Raw genomic sequence first — 15586 nt, forward strand, 5'->3', positions numbered from 1 at the left:
GTTCTTTCCAGCTGAAAGGCATTTTACAAAGGCGGCGAGATAGATGCTCACATTCCTGCAGCCCAGGAATCTTAGTAGGGGAAGCTTTTTTTAATGAAACTATTCCAAATATGCGTAAAGAAACAAAACAAAACAAAACAAAACACAGAAGCCAGACCCCACCACCACGACTAAACCGGCGCAGCCCCTCGCCCAGCCCCCTCACGGCACCCCGTTCCAACCAGAGCTGGCGAGGATCGTGGGGGCCCGACGGCTCCCGCGCTGCTGGCGGGAAGGCCAACCGGGCAGCTGCGGTGCAAAACAGCAACTCCAACGCTGAACGCAGAGTTCCCGCGACGCCCGGCGAGGGATCCGCCCCCAGGTGTCTGCCCAAGGGAATCGACAGCGGGCACCCACCAGAAACATATACGGGCACGTTCGCTACTCACGACGGCCAAAAGCGACAGAGACCCAGATGCCCCTCAGCTGAGCGAGAAGACACGCCGTGTGCGTCCAACGGAACAGGATTCGGCCATAAAACGGAAGACGCTCAGACACCTGCTACGCCTCGGATGAGCCCTGACGACACGACGCCAGATGGCAAAGGCCACGTCTCCTACGCTTCTATTTACGGGACGTTTCCCGCACAGGCAAATCCAGAGACACGGAAAGTAGATCAGGGCCTGCCAGGGGCTGGGGGGAGGCGGGGGGCGGCTGCTAACGGACCCGGGGTATCTTTGGGGGTGACGGACTGCGACGGCCCTGCGCGACTCCACGGATCTGCCACCAATCACCGGGTTGTACGTTTGAAAAGGGTGAGCGTAACGGTATGTGAATTGTATCTCGGCAAGGCCACGATGCGACACGGAAATAAAGCAAAACACAAAGGAATAGCAGGGCTTAAGATATTCCTCCCACAAAGGGGAGAGTCACACTTTAAAATGCCTGTTGGGTGAGTTTCCATTTTCAAAGACTTGCTTTTGCCAGGATTTAATTTTTTTTTTTTTCCAGTTTTCTGTTGAGTGGGAAACCGCTTGGACAGAAGAGTCTGCTGAATCTGGGGGACAGGTGTTAAGACAGAAAAAGCGGGGGTTCCGGGCCGGGGACCAGCCGGCACATCCGGGAGGAGCGTCTCCCTCCCCACGTGCGGGTCCCTGGGGACATCCCCCCCCCCCAGGCCCAAGTCCCCGCCCCCAAACAAGCCACGCGGCCCCTCCTCCCGGACCCACTCACCCGATGCCTTTGATGGCCTTGACGTACAGGCTCAGCTGTAGTTTCACAGAGCAGTTCATGGGGATCCCGGTGACCTGTAGGAACAGCACGGTGAGGGGCCTGGGTTCGCGCCCCGGGAACGCCCCCAAACCGCTCGGAGGACAGGCGTCAGGGCTGAACTGTCGGGGGGCACCGGGGCCTCCCCGCTGGCTCCAGGCCCTTCCGGGGGGGGGGGGGACACACGCTTCCCCGAAGGCTCTTCTGCCCACGACGCTTCTCTGAGCGCAGAGGGACGTTTGCCACTCGTTGCCCACCCCTCCCCGCCTCCTCCAGACCAAACAAAACAGATTTGCATGTGAATAAAGTCGCTCTCCGTCACACAACTTGCCCTGTCTCAAACCTAATGATCTTTTACCCTTGTGTTCACTTTTATGGCTGCCGCCTTCTTTTTTTCGAGAAATTTGTAATTTCCGACGCGAGGTGGTGACAGGAAACTTCCTTTGTGCCGAAACCTACCCTTTTCTTCTAAGAGGGGAGTTTTTAAAGCGGTAAGCAGACAGCAGGAGAAGCGACACACACGTAGGCCCCAACTCAGGGAGGTGGCTCCCGAAGAGGAAAGGGACCGAGGTCGGGAGGCCGGAACTGTCGCCTCTTAGCTGAGGCCTGTTTCTTCATCTGCAAAAGGGGCTCGTTCCCGCCACCTCACTGCAGGGCAAAATGAGGGATGGAAAACAGCCACACTCAGGGCCATAAACGCTTGCGTGACGATCACGCGCATCGGGGGGAAAGGGCAAATATCTTCCACGAAAAGTAGGCCTTCCGGGCCCCGATGGCACAGAGGGACAGCGCAAAGGCCGTGCTCCCGAGACCAGGGAGAGCTTGGACCCAAGAACCGGCAGGCTGGGAGGGAGTCCACCCGCGGGTGGGAAAGTGATAAGGCAGCAGGCCGGAGGCTGTCCTCCTCAGAGAGGCCTGCTGGCCGGGCTGGTCGGCGGCTGGGGTCTGGGAACCTGGATTCGGGAGCCCCCCCTCACTCCCTAACTGATAAGGGGGGGCTCACTGTGCCTGGACTGTTTGTACAAACATTGTGATTTATGCCGACCATCAGTCTTCCCGCGGGGAGTCTGGAAGTTTGGAAGGTACCAGGCAGAGGGTGCCACTGGAAAAGTCCCCGGTGAGCACCCAGGGCGCTGTCTCTAACAGGCTTCCCTGGGGGATGATTCACCGCACTGCTGGGGGAACTAAGTGTGTCCTGTGCGGCCCCCCTGGGAGACGGTACTCCGTGTCCTTTCTCTGCAACAAATCACAGCTGTGATTTCCACCATATGCTGAGTCTGGGAGTCCTGCTAGCAAATCGTCAGACTCAGGGGTGGTCTCGGAGACCCCGAAATGTTAAGACGATGTGGAAAAGCCTTAGCATTTTTTTTTTTTTTACATTTTTTTAAATGTTTATTTTCGAGACAGAGAGAGACAGAACGTGAGCGGGGAAGGGGCGGAGACAGAGGGAGACCCAGAATCCGAAGCAGGCTCCGGGCTCCGATTGGTCCGCACGGGGCCCGACGCGGGGCTCGAACTCGAGAACCGTGGGATCGTGACCTGAGCCGAAGTCGGACGCTTAACCGACTGAGCCATCCAGATGCCCCGAGCCTTAACATTTCTAACAAGAACGAACGAACTTCAATGGAACACATAATATATTAATATTAATTACTACCAATTTAATTAATGAATACCATTAAATTAACCTCATTAAAATTCACTAGATATTAGCACAGGGCATGAGGTGGGGGTGTCAGAAGGCCTGTGTTTGAACTCAGCTTTGCCACTTCCTTATGCCCACTTATCAAACCCGTACCTACTGAGTTCCTCTATGCGAACGGCTAGAAGTCAAGCAATGAATGGAACAGAATGGATCTTTCCTCTGTGGAGCCAACGATCCCATTTATTAGTGGTATCACGTGACCCATCTGGGCCACAGTTTCCCCATCTGTACAATGGGAGGAGCAGTGCTCACTGCCCAGATAATTGTGCAAATTTACTGGGTTACTGCATGTGAAAGTCTCCGGCTGGTGTCTGGACCATAATGAGTGTGCAAGCACCATTTGTTGGAGCTGAAGTGCATGCAGTCACAGTTGACTTAACTAGCCTGGGTTCCTAGTGAAAAGAGAGAGAGAGAGAGACGACTTAACCAGCCTGGGTTCTTAGTGAAAAGAGAGAGAGAGAAGGACACAGTTGACTTAACCAGCCTGGGTTCTTAGTGAAAAGAGAGGGGGGCCGGGCAGGGGGAGAAGGTGGAGTGCCAGGGGCTGGTGAACGGAGTCAGGAGCTCCGAAAATCTGAGGGGCACGCAGAGAAATGCTGTGGAACGGTGTCAGGCAGAAGAGGTTTGAAAAAGGCCTGTGCGGAAGGCCACGAGTGTCCATGCAGGAGACAGAACCCCGCAGGATTTTTAATCAACAGTGAAGGCCGCCAGGTCCAAATGGGCACCTTTTACAGTGACAGCGATACTAGGAGATAAGGCAATCAGGTAAAGATAGGCCCACAGGAGGGCCACCTCTGTGGGCCTGCTACCCTCTTCTCTTGGTCCCTGCCTACAGACAGAATGTGACAGAGGACAAATTCCCCAGAACCCAATTTATCTACAAGACATTCCAGGCTCTTGTCGGGACCTAGAGATCTTTATGATATATTGGCGTGGTCAGAGGGCTCTTCTGGTATGCTGATAATTCTAACTGATTTACTGTCTTATGGTCCTTTCAGAAAGACAATTCCCTTGTGACGAAATACTGAATCCCTTGAACTATGGAGTCAGGGCAAAGTAGGGACCTCTGACAGCTTGACATTCCAGAAGCTATCAATGCCAAGGAAAGCCAGGCTTCCCATCACCCCCCTACCCCACCACCAGAATAGCTCAGTGCCTGGGGGGAGGGAAGGGGGAGAAGCTGGCATCCCGCCCCCCACAGGCTGACAGGCAAGGGCTCACCGGGTGGACGTCCAGGAATAAGGAATGTTCCTCTGGGTTGGGGTGGAGGCCAAGCACCGCCTCTGCCAGCATCGGGTCGGCGTTGTAGAAGTGAGGGTGGGAGAGAAACAAGGGTGCATCTAGAAGGCAGAGGGGCGGAGAGAAGGGGGGGCATCAGACAAGGGAGAGCGTCAGCACGTCCAAGGCTTGCTTCGTGCCAGGCTCACGGGATGAAACAGAGCCGCTGCCTACAGAGCCCGTGGATGATGACAAAATGCAAACGACAATAACTAGACAGAGAGACTCCCTTCATCCGGCCTGTAAATGCCTGTCAAGTGCCCAAGAGATGCCAGGCACTGGGAAGAGACGAGCCCCGTGTCCCAGGGATGGGAACGGAGTTGCTGCTGACACGGGTGAGGAGATCACAGGAAGGAAAGGAAGATGGCTAAAATACGCCAGGCAGGGAAGGCCAGGGCACGACATTTCAGGGGGAGGGTTTGGCAGAAGCAAAGGCAGGGAGGTGGGGAAATGCACGGTGCACGTGAGGCAGACAGGGCGTGGAGGAGAATTACAGGAGTTGAGGAGAGAAAGGTAAGTCGAGGCCAGATCTGGACTTGGGTGGGGAAGGGGTATCTCGATCGCCAAGCCAAGCAGCCCAGGCTGTATTTCCGCAGGCAACGCGGCAATCTTCGGAGACGCTGAGGGGTGCACGCCTGCGGCCAGGTCTCCCTAACGTAATGGGAAGGAAGGAGACGCACCTGCTTCGCTTCTCCTCTCCCAGCGGCCGGTGTGGGGGACGGACGCCAGCGAGTGTGAACAGGGACTGACTCGGGCCCCTCCGTGTGAGCAATTCACACCCAGAAACATGAGGCTGAACCTCCCCATCAACTGAGCGAGCAAGGCAAACACCAACGCATCCTCGTATGCTCAGGACAACGTACAAAGGGCCTGACGGACAATGAGTTGACGAGGAAAAGAATGAGTCTCTCTCAAAAACCCACGAGGATCCAGAAGAGGCAAATCCTAGAGACAGAATGCAGACTGAGCTCACCAGGGGCCGGGGGGAGGGGAGATGGAGAGTGGCTGGTGACGGGTATGGGTCTCTTTTCGGAAGGATGAGAACATTCTGGAACTAGACAGAGACGGTAGGGGCACAATATTGTAAATGTGCTAAATGCCACTGAACTGCATTTTTTTTTTTTTACATTTTTAAAAACGTTCATTAATTTGACAGGGGGTTGGGGACGGGCAGAGAGAGGGAGACAGAGGATCTCCGTGCTGATACAGACAGCCCGATGCGGGGCTCGAACTCTCGAAACGTGAGATCATGGCCTGAACCGAAGTCGGACACTTAACCGACTCACCCAGGCAGCCCTGGACTGAACATTTTTAAATGGTTAACTTTAGGGGCTCCTGGGTGGCTGAGTTGGTGACGTGTCTGACTCTTGATTTTGGCTCTGGTCATGATCTCGTGGTTCGTGAGTCTGAGCCCCAAAGTGGGCTCTGTCCGGACAGGGCAGAGGCTGCTTGGGATTCTCTCTCCCCCTCTCTCTGCCCCTCCCCTGCTGGTGCACTCTCTCAATGTAAATAAATAAACTTTTCAAAAATTAAAAAAAAAAATCTTTTAAAAAGACAGATGGGCAAGGGGCGCCTGGGTGGCTCAGTCGGTTGAGCGTCCGACTTCGGCTCAGGTCATGATCTCACGGTTCGTGAGTTCGAGCGCCGTGTCGGGCTCTGTGCGGACAGCTCAGAGCCTGGAGCCTGCTTCACATTCTGTGTCTCCTTCTCTCTCTGCCCCTCCCTGACTTGTGCTCTGTCTCTCAAAAATAAATAAATGTAAAAAAAATAATAATTAAATTAAAAAAAAAAAAAAAAAAGATGGGCACTGGAAAGGCCTCTTAGCACCGACAGAGACTCTGCTGGGGGTACCCGGAAGGAGGGTAAGGGACTGGGAAAGCACGAAGCCTCTCTCCCAAGTCGGTCAATGTCACTTAAAGTCACCTCCTGGGACCTTCGAAGCTACCTTGAGCACCCCACCCCCAGAGACAACGTCCACAATTCGGAAAACCTCCTTTCCCATTCTCCCATCTCTGCCGTGAAAGGAGACCACCAGAGCAAACACGAGGACCCCATGTTTACAGACGGCAGAAGCGAGACCCTCAGTAAGGGGGGCAGTCACCTCGTCAGGCCCTTGAGGGTCGCAAATCTCAAACAAGCCCCCGCGTGCGTCCAAGCCTGGGGAAACCTAAAGTGGGTGAGACCAACGTGCCATCACTTGCTCCGGACGCTAAGCACGCTTGATTTTTCCTAGCAAGCACACATGCACGTGCCCTTTTCTATTTGATTTCCAAACGGCACGGGCAATGAGTGGTCAGCCATTTACAGCTTTGTGGTGCCCCCGGCCAGACCGAAGCCCAGGATCGCCACAGATTATGACTAAGAGGCTCTGCTGACCAAGTCTGAGGACCTTACACAGCACGGAAGTCTGAGGAGCCGAGAGTCATGATCCGGGTGCCGGTTACACGGGTCCGTGCGCTTTGTGGAATTTCAAACTGCACGTGTTGCTTGGGGACCTCTCGGTACACGTGTTCATTTCAACACAAAAGGGGAAAATCTTTATACCTATGTTTTAATTCCCTTGCGTTTTTTTTTAAAGTTTATTTATTTACTTGGTGGGGGGTGGGGCGGAGGAAGAGAGAGAATTCCAAGCAGGCTCCACATTGTCAGCACAGAGCCCCACCTGGGGCTCCGACCCACGAACTGGGAGATCATGACCTGAGTCCGTATCAAGACTGGGACACTCAACCCACTGACCTACCCGGATGCCCCTAAAATTCCCTTGCACTTTTGAGGTCGTTTGGGCAGATGTGCTAAGATGAGACAGTGCCAACCTCGTCCCTTGCCTTCCCGAGCGGATGGACATACGTCTGCGCCTGCCGGGCACCCACTCTTTCTTCTGCAACCTAGACCCCAACCCTGGAACCAGCCCGCCCCTCACAGGCTAGGCGAGTGCTGGCCCCACCCACGGAATCAGGGGCTGAGCATGTGACACAGCCTGGCCAATCGGCATAAGCTTTGGCCACGGTGATTGGGTCACAGCTGGCCGTGGATCCAAGGTGGGCCAATCAGGGTGAACCCTGGGAGCTTTTGCAGGATGAGGAGGTCTTATGTGGCCCCCTTTGTGCAGGACCCCCAGAGGAGAGCAGGGGAGCCTGGGGCCCGAGGGGAGAGCCCGCCCGGCAGCAAAGCCAGCCCGGAAGAAAACCGAGCTGGCACACGGGGCGGAAGGCAGCTTCCGACGACAGCTGATCTCTGGAGCCGTGCCCACAGACCCCACTGAAGGAAGAATTCAACAGAGGGCGAGGCCAGGGGGGCTCACACAAGGCCACGACAGAGGGCATTTCCAGCCCCAGCTCTAAACCCGTCACCTACCGAGCACCCCATTCTGCCTGACCTTGGGGACGTCGTCCAACCCGCAGACAGTCCTTCTCCCCCACAAACCCTGCTGCAAACCACCCCTCTCGGATCCCCATCTCCAGCTGGAAATGCGGCTTCGGCCCCCCACAGGCCCCCAGGAGGCAAGACCCAGTCATGTGAGGAGTGGTTTCTTGTCCCACCAACCGTGTGACCTCGGGCATGCCCCAATGTCCTAAGTGCAGGATACACCCACACACCCATACCTTCAAATGCTCCATACCAGCCACAGTTCTAGAAGCTGAGGACAGAGCCCTGCCGAGAACACTTACAGTCTAGTGAAGGACAGAGACAATACATAAAACAAAACACACAGTCGGGGACTTCAGGGAGTGCCGAGCACCAAGAACGCGATCAAGGGTGAGGTGACAGAGAGCGGTTGGTGGGGGCAACTTCAGCATGGAAATCAGGGCAGGCCACCTGGAGGAGGTGGCATCTGAACAGACCAAAAGGAAAGGAGGGAACGATCCACATAGATCCACATGGATATCTAGGGAAAGGACTCTGCAGGCAGGGGGACAGCTGATGCAAAGGGCCTGAGGTAGGACGAAGCTTGACAGACTCTAGAAACAGGGAGAAGACGATGGGGCTGAAGACTAGCTGGTGGGGGAAGCAGAGGAAGAAACGATGTCAGAGAAGCTGGCACGGGCCAGATCCCGCAGAGCACGGAGACCAGGGGCAGGGCTCCGGCATACGTCCGGGGGAGCTGTTAGACATTTGAGGCAAAGGGCTGGCTGGCAATCCGTGTTTTGGAAAGGTCCCTCGGGCTGCTCTCTAGAACAGCGTGCAACACACCTTTCTACAACGATGAACATGTTGTCCTTCTGTGCTGGCCTTCCTGTACGGAGGTCACCAGGCACATGTGGGTGGTAAACATCTGAAAGGCGGCCAGTGCGACTAAGGCACCACCTTTTCAACCTGGTTGCATTCAAACCCGTTTCGATTTACGTAGCCGCGTGGGGCCAGCGGTGAGTGACCGCACCGGGCAGACTGGGGAACGGATGGTACGTGGGGTGACGGCAGTGCGACGTGGCGGGGGCCAAAGGGAGGGGCCCGCACCGCGAGGAGGCGGGGTCCCGGGAGGGAGGACGGACCCCCTTCACTGCTCCATCCACAAGCAGAGGCTTCCTCTCCTCCCGACTTGGGACAAGGGCCCTTCCCACGAGGCCGCGTCCTCAAGGCACGTCTCCTGGTGTGACAGGCACAACGAGGCCCTCCCCAAAGACGTCCGTGGAGCCCGTGAAAACGTTAGCCTCCCCACGGCCAAGGGGACCGAAGGACGCAGGTGGAATTAAGGCTGCTAATCGGCTAGCCTTTAACTCAGGGCGTGTGGCCCGGATTGCCCCCGGGGGGCCCGGGATGGTCTCCGGGGTCTTCAAACTGGAAGAGGGAAGCAGGAGAGATGTGGGATCAGAGATGATCGTGGACGTGGGGCCAGAGAGACGTGGTGTCGCTGGCGGCGAGGCTGGAGACAGGGGCCAGGAACCAAGGGATTCCGGGGGCCTCCCAAGGGCACGGCGGCCCGTGGATGTGCCCTCGAGCGTCCAGCCAGGAAGGCGTCAGCCCGCGGGCACCTGGGCCCTCGCCTGGGGAGGCCTGCGTCGCACCGTCAGGGGCGATAAAGTCGCTGTCGCTCTCGGCCCCTAAGGTTGTGGGAATTCGTGCCGACAGCCACTAATCTACGCGGCGTGTTGCTTTTTCAGATCATCGGTCCGCTGCCCTCCTTATCTCCGGCCAATTAATGGAGTTGTCGAGAGTAAAGAGGCCAGAGGTTAGACAGACGGCGGGGGCGCGTAGGGACGGAGAGATGCCTGGTCGCGTCCGGCTACACCCTCCCGCCCACCCTCCCGGGGGGACGAGAGGCACGTACTGAACCTGCAGGTGCTGATGTTCTGAACCCCAGATTCCAGGCAGGGGCAGAAGCCCTCGTTGGGCGGGTAGGTAGAGCCGTTGGCAAACAAGGTGCTGGGGGCCACGAAGCGATAGGTGGGGATGCCTTCGAACACCCCTGACTCCTTGTAGACCAGGTTCATGGACCTGCGGGGGGCAGACGGGGTACAGGATGACGTCCCGCACGTGGCGGCCCGACCGGCCCCGCTGAAGGCGGCCCCAGCTGAGCCCCTCCTCACTGCACTGTCTCCACCTGCGCTGCCACCCCCCCCACCCCCCCCACCCCCCCCAGGTCCCAGCAGCTGCCTCCGTCTCTCAGCCGGGGGATTGCCAATCGCTCTCCCTGCCTCCCCGCCCACACCCATCCGGTCTCCACGAGCAGATGGCAGTTTAAAATAAGAACACAGTATGTCGTGTCCCCACGTGAAGTCGCAATTGCTTCCCGGGGCGCCCGGGGGGGCTCAGTCGGTTGAGCGTCCGACTTTCGGCTCAGGTCACGATCTCGCGGTTCGTGGGTTCGAGCCCCGCGTCGGGCCCTGTGCCGACAGCTCGGAGCCTGGAGCCCGCTTCGGATTCTGTGTCTCCCCCTCTCTCTGCCCCTCCCCCTCTCACACTCTCTCAAAAATAAATAATAAACATTTAAAAAAGTGCAATTGCTTCCAGTATTTTTTTTCTAATTTTTTTTTAACATTTATTTATTTTTGAGAGACAGAGAGAGACAGAGCGTGAGCAGGGGAAGGGCAGAGAGAGACGGAGACGCAGAATCCCAAGCAGGTTCCAGGCTCTGAGCTGTCAGCACAGAGCCCCCCGTGGGGCTCGAACCCGCAAACCACGAGACCATGACCTGAGCCGAAATCGGACATTTAACCACCTGAGCCGCCCAGGCGCCCCATCAATTGCTTCCAGTCTTATCTAGAATAAGATCCATTGTCCTCACCACGGCCCAAAAGCCTCTTTGGGGTCCAGCCCCTTACAGCACCCCACAGGCCCCCTGGCTGCGGCTCAGACGTGCTCCCTCCTGCCCCTGGTCCTTTTTCTCCGTCCGGCCTCCCTGGGCCGATCACACATCCAGCTTCAGTTCTGCACACACGTGGTGACTGAGCCGCCACCGCCTCAGCCAGCGGCACCGTGTCCCCCACCCTGTTCACCCTGCCGTGTTTCTCAAAGGCACTTCTGAACTTGAATATGGACTCTGGATTACAACCGTGCTGTCCACGGAGGCCACCTGTCACACACGCCCCTCGGATGGGGCGAGTCTGGGCGTGGCCCGCCGTAAGCTAAAACACATCCCACGTTTCTACAGCTTGATACAAAAATTTTTTTTTTTTAAAAAGTGACACATCTCAACAACATTTGACGTTGCTTACAGGCCAATGTGGTAATGTTTTGGATACAGTTGGGTCAAATAAAACCTATCGTTAAAATTAACTTCGTGTACGTCTTGTTACTTTTTTTAACGCAGCCACTAGAAAATCTAAAATTGCAGACAGGACTCGCGTTCCTAGTTAGGGGACAGCAGCGGCCCAGACAACAGTGTTAAGGTGGACGCCAGATTTCTTCATTTTCATGACGGTAATGTGGTCGCCCAAGAAAACGGCCTTGTTTTTAGAAAACGCTCCCTGAGGTATCGAGGCGTCCAACTTACTCTCGGGCGGTCCCGGGGGCTGAGCAGTGACGAGAGAGCGGATGGGGCAGGAGAGAAATGACCTCCAAAACTGAGGGAAATGGCACCTGCCATTTTCTCTGGGTTGAAATTTCTCATTTTAGAAAGTAAACAGAGGCACAGCAAAGGCGGCTCCAGCAGAGGGGTCTCTCAGAGGAGAGCTCTGTCTATTCTCACCCTCACTGGGGTCCCCCAGAATCCACCGGGCCTCCAAGGCCACACTCTGGAGCCCAAAGAGGCTGTCGGACACGCGTCTAGAGATCTCAGCATCCAAATGGGCAACTGGGCAGCTGGACGGATGCCGCAGGGGGCCGGTGCTCACCCCATTCCCAGCCCTCGGGACCCGATGGCTTCCTGCACCCGGCTAATGCCACTTACCAGCATGCCGACCCCTGCCCGCAGCCTCTCTGGGTGCAGGAGGGGTGTGGCCCTTCACGGTGTAACCGAAGAGTGTTCCGGACCGTGCCAAGGGCCCACGAACACACAAAGAGCCAAACGTGCTTCCCAAGCACACGCGAAAAGCCACTCGGTTAGGCCGTGAGCATCCACAAAGCCAACTTTCGCTGCCCGGGGAAGGCCCAGGATGACCCAGGATGTCCCAGCAATTACCGGCAGGCCTCGGGGCTGTAGAATTCCAGTGAGGTCTCAGGAGTCATGAACGGCGCCCACATCTGTCCAGACGTCCCATTGATCATGTTGCACTGGTCAGAATGCCAGTATTTGACCTGCGGGGAAGCGTTCGGACGCGCCCATTGAGCTCCGCGACGGCTCTCGGCGATGACCACACGCGACCTGGGGCGGCGGCCGCACGGGGCCCCGGGGAGAAGGGCACCCACCACTCCATTCCAGAAGCCGGTCCCCTCGGGGAGGCGAGCGGGCGGCCGCACGGACAGCCAGAGAGCGTCGGCTGTGGCTCCCCGCTCGCGAACACGGACCCTCGAACGGGCACCTTTGCCCCGGGGACTCGGTGACTTTATCTGTAAAATCACCCCCATCTCCAAGGGGCACAGTGAGCAGGAGAGGAGGGAGGTGAGAGGTGAGACTCTGGCATCCTCGCCATTCAGAGAGGACGTCACCAGAACACAGATAAGGGAGGGGGTGAGTGAAACATTTGCCGTATTTACTGTAAAACATCTACGGTAAGCAAAATATTTAAAATCATAATGGTGCCCCCGTCCCCCAGGGGGCGATCTCAACCCAGCAGCTGCCTCTGGGAAGCGAGGCCTGGAAAGAACAAAACAGACCCCTCCCCTTCTGGCCCTCTGTTGTGTGCACGCGCGTATCTGTGCATTGAAAACACAAGCCAGAGAAGGCGGAGAGCCTCCGCTGGGAAGGGTTGTTACCGGCTGCAAATGGTAATCTGGCCGCTCCCGGCACGGATGGGGGGGCGGGGGGTGATCGCTGGGGCCCCCAGGTCACGGTGAGCGCTTGGCAGGTGTGAACAACATTTGCATCCGTAACAAGAAAAGGCAAGTAAGGTGGAAAACAGCAAGTTGCGGGCCAACGCACTTCGTCACGTTCGAAGGAGCACACCCACCTCGCACGCGGGCGTGGAAGGGACAGAGGAGGACAGGAAGGCCCCACACTGCACACCGTGGACTCCCCGCTGTGCCCCAGTGCAGGGGGGCCGGCGTGTGGAGCGTGGCAAGGGGCACTTAATCTGTCTCTACTGGTTTTTCGTTTCTTTGTTTTAATTTTTACAGCCGGCTCCCAGCTGTCAGCCCAGAGCCCGACGCCAGGCTCGAACTCACAAACCGTGAGATCCTGACCGGAGCCGAAGTCGGACGCTTAACCGACCGAGCCACCCAGGCGCCCCTGTTGTCTTATCCTTTTAATGTGAGCGTCTTCCTGTGTTCCTAGTGTAATTACATCTTTCAATGCAACGGGTGGTTACAGGATCAGTGTAGTCTTTTTGAAGTGGTTTTGTGAATTCGACAAAAGGAAAGAAAGAACTCACTTCCTGGTATACACTAGGTGCTACATAAGTAGAGCTTCTATTCCCCACCCGCCCGTTCAGAACCAAGAGCTAGCTGAACCCCGACCACAGGCAAAATCCCCGACTTCGAGAACGGTCTCCACTGCAGAGGGGAACACCCTCCGGAGTTCCAAGAGAAACGAGGAGCCCGGCACAGGTGGCCTCAGTGGCTCCCGCCCGGCCCCCGAGCAGGAGGGCACCGCCCCTTGCCCTCACCTTGCTAAGCCCGTTCCACTTGTCCACGAGATGGATTCTGCTGAAGTCTTTGACCCCCGTGAACACGGTGAAGAGCCCGGAATTGGAGTTGTTCAGCTGCGGACAACGACAGAGAACGGCGTCTTTAAGCCTCGCGACAGGGGCAGAGGCCCCGGGGCCCGGCCCTCGAGCACACCCGTTTATTTAGAGGCCGTTCCCCGCTTCACCCAGAGGACAGGGGCCTCGATCTCTTGTTCACCGCTGCGTCCCGGTGCCTGGGGACCGAGAGGAGGGAGCATTTCCAGAAGAGGGCTTTCTAGAAGAGGCACTCGATTCCAGCGTCCCTCCTAGAAAGCGTCCCACCTTCCCTTCCTGACTCGAGGAGAGTCTGCTCTTCGTCCCGGGGGGGGCATAGCAGAATGCCCCCCTCCCCCCAGACTTAAAATAAAGCAAGGTCATGGGACCTCTCCGATCAACGGAAACGCCACTTCCGGGTGGAAGTTTTAGGAGCTAGCACGTGCACATGTCACCGTGCTTTCTGCCGCTGCTGCAGGGGTCGTGGAAGCGTGCGTCAAGCTGCTGCCTCCCTCAGCCTGGGTCCCTGAAGTGGCCAAAAACAGCAGACGGCCCCCTGGTCACCCACACTGGACACAGCACACAAGCCAGGAGCGAACTTACTGTTTCGAGCCTCTGAGGTTCTGGGGCTGCTTATTACCCAGCATAACCTGGTCTATCCTAACGGATACAGGACCTAATGTTTGTTATCGAGCAGGTTCTGGACACAAAGCCCCAGGCTCTGGCACTCTGAGGAGATTTCCTAGAAACAGATTTCTAATTCACAGCAAAGACACGCAAAGCACACAAAGAAATGAGTGACCGTGGGGTGAAATCTAGAAGCCTCCCCTTCCTCCTCCGTAACAAAACCCAAACCTTACTCAGGGCATCAGCACAGCAGCTGCGGCCTTTAGCCTTCTCGGCTGCATTTCCCCACTTCCCCTGCAGTTAGGCGCGGCCACTTGACTAAGTTCTGGCCAAGGGAAAGCAAGTGGAAATTGGTTTCCTCCCTCCCAAAGAAGGAGACGGCTGGGTCATGTTGCTTCGTCCTCCACTCCCTTGCCTGCCCCTCCATCCCCAACCGCTCCTTCCTTCCCATTCTGCTTCCCGGAAGGTAGGTGCGGCCGCGGGCGCTCCGGCAGCCACACGGGACCATGTGGTAATCTGGAGTACGAAAACCACACCGTAAGGATAGCAGAGCAGAAAACACTCTGGATCCCTGAAGGATATGAAGACACCACACCAACACTGAACCGTCACTGCTGGGATGTTATTTCGGGGTTTCCGTTATACGCAAACATAGGTTGCGCGGCTGCTACTCGCTTTGCAAGAATTCTCACTTGTTTACGAGTCTGTAAGACGCTTTGAAAGGAATCATGTCACTTAACCCCAAACTTGCCAGCTTACCCACCCGCTCAGAACCGGCCAAAACGTAGTGAGTGTCTATCACGTGCCAGGGGCGGAATCCCAGCCTGCCTCCCCCGCGCCCCCCAACACAGAGCAGCAGCGCCCAAAGGGGAGGCTGAGGCCGGAGCCACTCGGAGGGCTCGCTGAAACCTGCGGTTGAGGGAGCCAAGGTCAGCCTGTCCGTCGGCCCAGGGCTCAGGAGCCCAATCCCTACCGCACTATCAGGGGTCGAGATCAAGAGGAAGCAGGCAGCCCGGGGCAGCGTCGGGGTCAACACTCGTGACCCGCCTGCCCGGCCGCCGGTCTCCGTTCGTCCACCGGCAGCCACAAGCGTCCAGCCGCACCTGAGCACAGGCCTGGAGTTTCCAGTCTGATGAGCCAGCAAACTCTCTACTTGTCCTAAGCCACTTTGAGTTAGGTTTTCTGCCCTTGACCACCCAATGCCCCCGGGTCCCCGGCCAGCCCGAAAAGCAGGCCGCTGACCCATCTTCCAGGCCGTGGCAACGAGGACACGACCCAGGCCCCCGAACTGCTGGCCGAGCCGCACTTACCTCCGCAAAGAGCCCAAACTTGCCCTTGAAGGGAAACATGTTTGGCAGGTACTTGTTGACGAGGTGCACCAGAGGGTCCTCGTAGCCCCACATGATCTCGCCCACGGTGCGGTTCATGAAGGCACGCTCTCCGAGGGTGCTGAACGCCAAGGTCATGATCAGCTTCAGGCTCATGGGCTTGTTCTCCATCATCATCGCCGCGCCCTGCAGAGCCCGGGGACACG

At 57.1% G+C, this 15586-nt stretch overlaps 1 protein-coding gene across 11 annotated transcripts in view; it reads right to left on the reverse strand.

Moving 5' to 3' along the window:
- Window positions 1-15586, reverse strand: part of SCARB1 (scavenger receptor class B member 1) — a 101669-nt gene that overhangs the window by 10568 nt on the left and 75515 nt on the right. For all 11 annotated transcript variants that reach the window (XM_047093183.1, XM_047093179.1, XM_047093180.1 and 8 more), the window contains 6 exons: window positions 15363-15566; window positions 13372-13467; window positions 11790-11905; window positions 9498-9664; window positions 4175-4293; window positions 1213-1286 (listed from right to left, as the gene is read on the reverse strand). In XM_047093183.1, coding sequence (XP_046949139.1) covers window positions 1213-1286; window positions 4175-4293; window positions 9498-9664; window positions 11790-11905; window positions 13372-13467; window positions 15363-15566 — 776 coding nt within the window. The remainder of the gene's footprint in view (window positions 1-1212; window positions 1287-4174; window positions 4294-9497; window positions 9665-11789; window positions 11906-13371; window positions 13468-15362; window positions 15567-15586) is intronic.

This window comes from Lynx rufus, unplaced genomic scaffold (assembly GCF_022079265.1).
Source record: "Lynx rufus isolate CCGP_SWC_20201006 ecotype Redwood Valley unplaced genomic scaffold, mLynRuf1.p SCAF_33, whole genome shotgun sequence".
In the NCBI taxonomy this organism is placed as follows: Eukaryota; Metazoa; Chordata; class Mammalia; order Carnivora; family Felidae; genus Lynx; species Lynx rufus.